This window comes from Rhinolophus sinicus, chromosome 12 (assembly GCF_057876585.1).
Source record: "Rhinolophus sinicus isolate RSI-liver-muscle chromosome 12, RSI-T2T, whole genome shotgun sequence".
NCBI lineage: Eukaryota > Metazoa > Chordata > Mammalia > Chiroptera > Rhinolophidae > Rhinolophus > Rhinolophus sinicus.
Genome location: NC_142512.1, coordinates 17,639,137 through 17,641,837, shown reverse-complemented (window position 1 = coordinate 17,641,837; position 2,701 = coordinate 17,639,137). Strand labels below are relative to the sequence as shown.

General features: G+C 36.2%; 1 protein-coding gene across 1 annotated transcript; it reads right to left on the bottom strand.

Moving 5' to 3' along the window:
* Window positions 1–362: 362 nt before the first annotated feature.
* Window positions 363–1,301, bottom strand: LOC109439816 (olfactory receptor-like protein DTMT). Its single transcript, XM_019720044.3, has one exon. It carries the CDS (start codon window positions 1,299–1,301, stop codon window positions 363–365), a length of 939 nt encoding a protein of 312 aa, XP_019575603.3.
* Between the last annotated feature and the right edge of the window lie 1,400 nt (window positions 1,302–2,701).

Here is a 2,701-nt window from a genome sequence, read left to right as displayed (position 1 = left end):
AATCATTTTAAAAATGATACTACAATCAAAGCAGAGTTATGATTTAAAAAAATAATATCCTGTAATGAATTAGTTAAGAATGTAAGGTATGCAGATCATTTAAAATAATACTTCTTCAACTACGCTTTCCAGGATCTACAGGGGAAACCAAAGAGAAAAGCCAAGTCAGAGGTCACAAGACTTCTTTCCCTAGTTCAGCTATGAGTTCCACGTCATCCCTTTTACATATCGAACAATTATATAGTGTCTCATCTTTACTGAAGTTTCCATGGTGAAGAAAAATATCTGGATAATGTTCCAATATTATTAATAATATATCTACTGAATAAAGTTATGTGAAAACCTCAAGTGTTACCATCATATCAACAAAACAATATGTTTTTACAAAAGACTCTGCCCAGGGCTCCCTTCATGTCTCTGTTCCTCAGGCTGTAGATGAAGGGGTTCAGCATGGGTGTCACCACAGTGTACATCATGGACATGACAGTCTCCTTAACAGTAGAATTGTTAGCTGATGGGCATAAATAGACAGCAATAACTGTCCCATAGAATAGTGACACCACAGAGAGTTGGGAGCCACAGGTGGAGAAGGCCTTGCGGATACCCTCAGAAGAAGGAACCTTGAGGATGGAGGACAAAATTCGTGCATAAGACGTGACGATGAGAAGGAATGGGATGACTACAGTGAGCCCTGCCATGAAAAACATCACCAACTCATTAATTCGAGTGTCAGAGCATGACAGCTTCAGCAGAGCAGATATGTCACAGAAAAAGTGGGGAATCACGTTGTCTGCACAAAAACACAACCTGGCCATGAGCAGAGTGTGTAACAAGGAATAGAATGTGGTCAGCACCCAGGACAGCGCCCCCAGGGAGAAGCAGAGCTTGGGGCTCATGATGGTGGTGTAGTGCAGGGGGAAGCAGATGGCCACATAGCGGTCATAGGCCATGGCCACTAGGAGGAAGCTCTCCAAGTCTCCAAAAAACAGGAAGAAGTACATTTGAGTCAGACAGCCTGCGTAGGGGATGGACGGGACTTGGCTCTGCATGTTCTGCAGTAACTCGGGCATCGTGACAGAGGAGAAGCAGAGGTCAGAGAAGGACAAATTGCTGAGGAAGAAATACATGGGCGTGTGGAGGTGGGAGTCCCAGTGAATGAGCAGGATGATGAGGAGGTTCCCCAGGACGGTGGTAAGATACATGGCCAGGAACAGGGCGTAGAACAGGTCTCGTTGCTCTGGTTCAATGGGCAGGCCCAGGAGGAGGAATTCTGAGACGATGCTTTGGTTTCCCATTTTCATGTTGCTATTCTTTTACCTTTTTAAAGTGAAAAATAATTTGTATTAAATTGCTAGTCACAAAATAGTCACGAGGATGTGAAATACAGTGTGTTAAATATAATCGATAATTTGTAATATTTGTATATAGTGTCAGATGCGTACTAGGCTTTTTGGGAATCACTTCATAAACTATATAAATGGCTAACCACTACCCTGTACAGTTGAAACTAATATAACATAATATTGAATGTCAACTATGACTTAAAAAATAGGTACACAGTTACAACATAAATTACAATGTAGGGAATGGGATATGTAATTTGCATTGTCAATGGTATTGTAACAGCTATGTACAGTATCAGATGGGTAGGAAACTTCTTGGAGTGTGTAATGTCTAATCACTATGTTGTTCTGTACACCTGAAACTAATAATAAAAAGTTAATTAATTAATTAGTTAAATGCTTTTTAAAGCATAATTGCTATTAAAGTATGACCCTATAGATATGCATACACACATATACAGATTGCAGGACTTTCAAAAAGATAATTTCTAATCAAACACTCATAAGTTCAGTATTTTATTTGTCCTCTACCAAATACAAAAATAAATATTTTCATAAAGCAAAACTCTGAAAGCATCTGAGGTTATACATCCAATTCAACCATCTTCCCGAATTCTGTCAGAATATTCCATAATTGCTTCATGAGTGGAGTCAATCACATGATATGAAAAGATAAAGGAAGTAGTGTAACACTTCTGTATGCCTCTGGCTTAGAGATGTGTCAGAGAGAAGAAAAAATTCTATGCAAGTTTCTACTAATAAAGTAAAAAAAGTGAAAATAAATGATGACAGTGTTAAGCTGTAAAGGATTGAAAAAGAGTGGCAAATATTCAAATAAATAGGATAGGTAATTGATAAAGCAAAAGCCTATATTAACAAATTGGAAAACATAAAAGCAGTAAAATGCATCAAATAATATCGCCGCTTTTGTTTCCAAAGATCAACAAAATAGACAAAACTTGACAAATTTTTTTAATTAAAGTTTACTGGGGTTAAATAATTTAAAATTACATTAAATAATTAAAAAATACAGTAAAGTTGCCGGCCAATCTGATGTTTTAAAAGATATAAATAACAGTAAGACATTAGGGATAAGAAAAATGATAGTCACAAAGACAAATTTTTAATTCTTCCTAAAATTTCTCAAATATATTTGAAAATCTGAATGAGACTTTTTCTAAGCAAAGATAAATTGCAAAAATTGAATCAATAATATATCATGTGTCTAAATAGACTATTAAAATATATAATAAAGGAGAGCAACAAATATGAAATAAACAGAAAGAAAACAGAGTCCTATAAAAGTCCTTAGGCCAACAATGAGCTATGAAAATGCACCTAACATTATTATTCATCAG

Bases quoted from the DNA above. Each gene is read 5' to 3' on its own strand.
- LOC109439816 (XM_019720044.3), bottom strand. From the start codon at position 1,301: ATGAAAATGGGAAACCAAAGCATCGTCTCAGAATTCCTCCTCCTGGGC.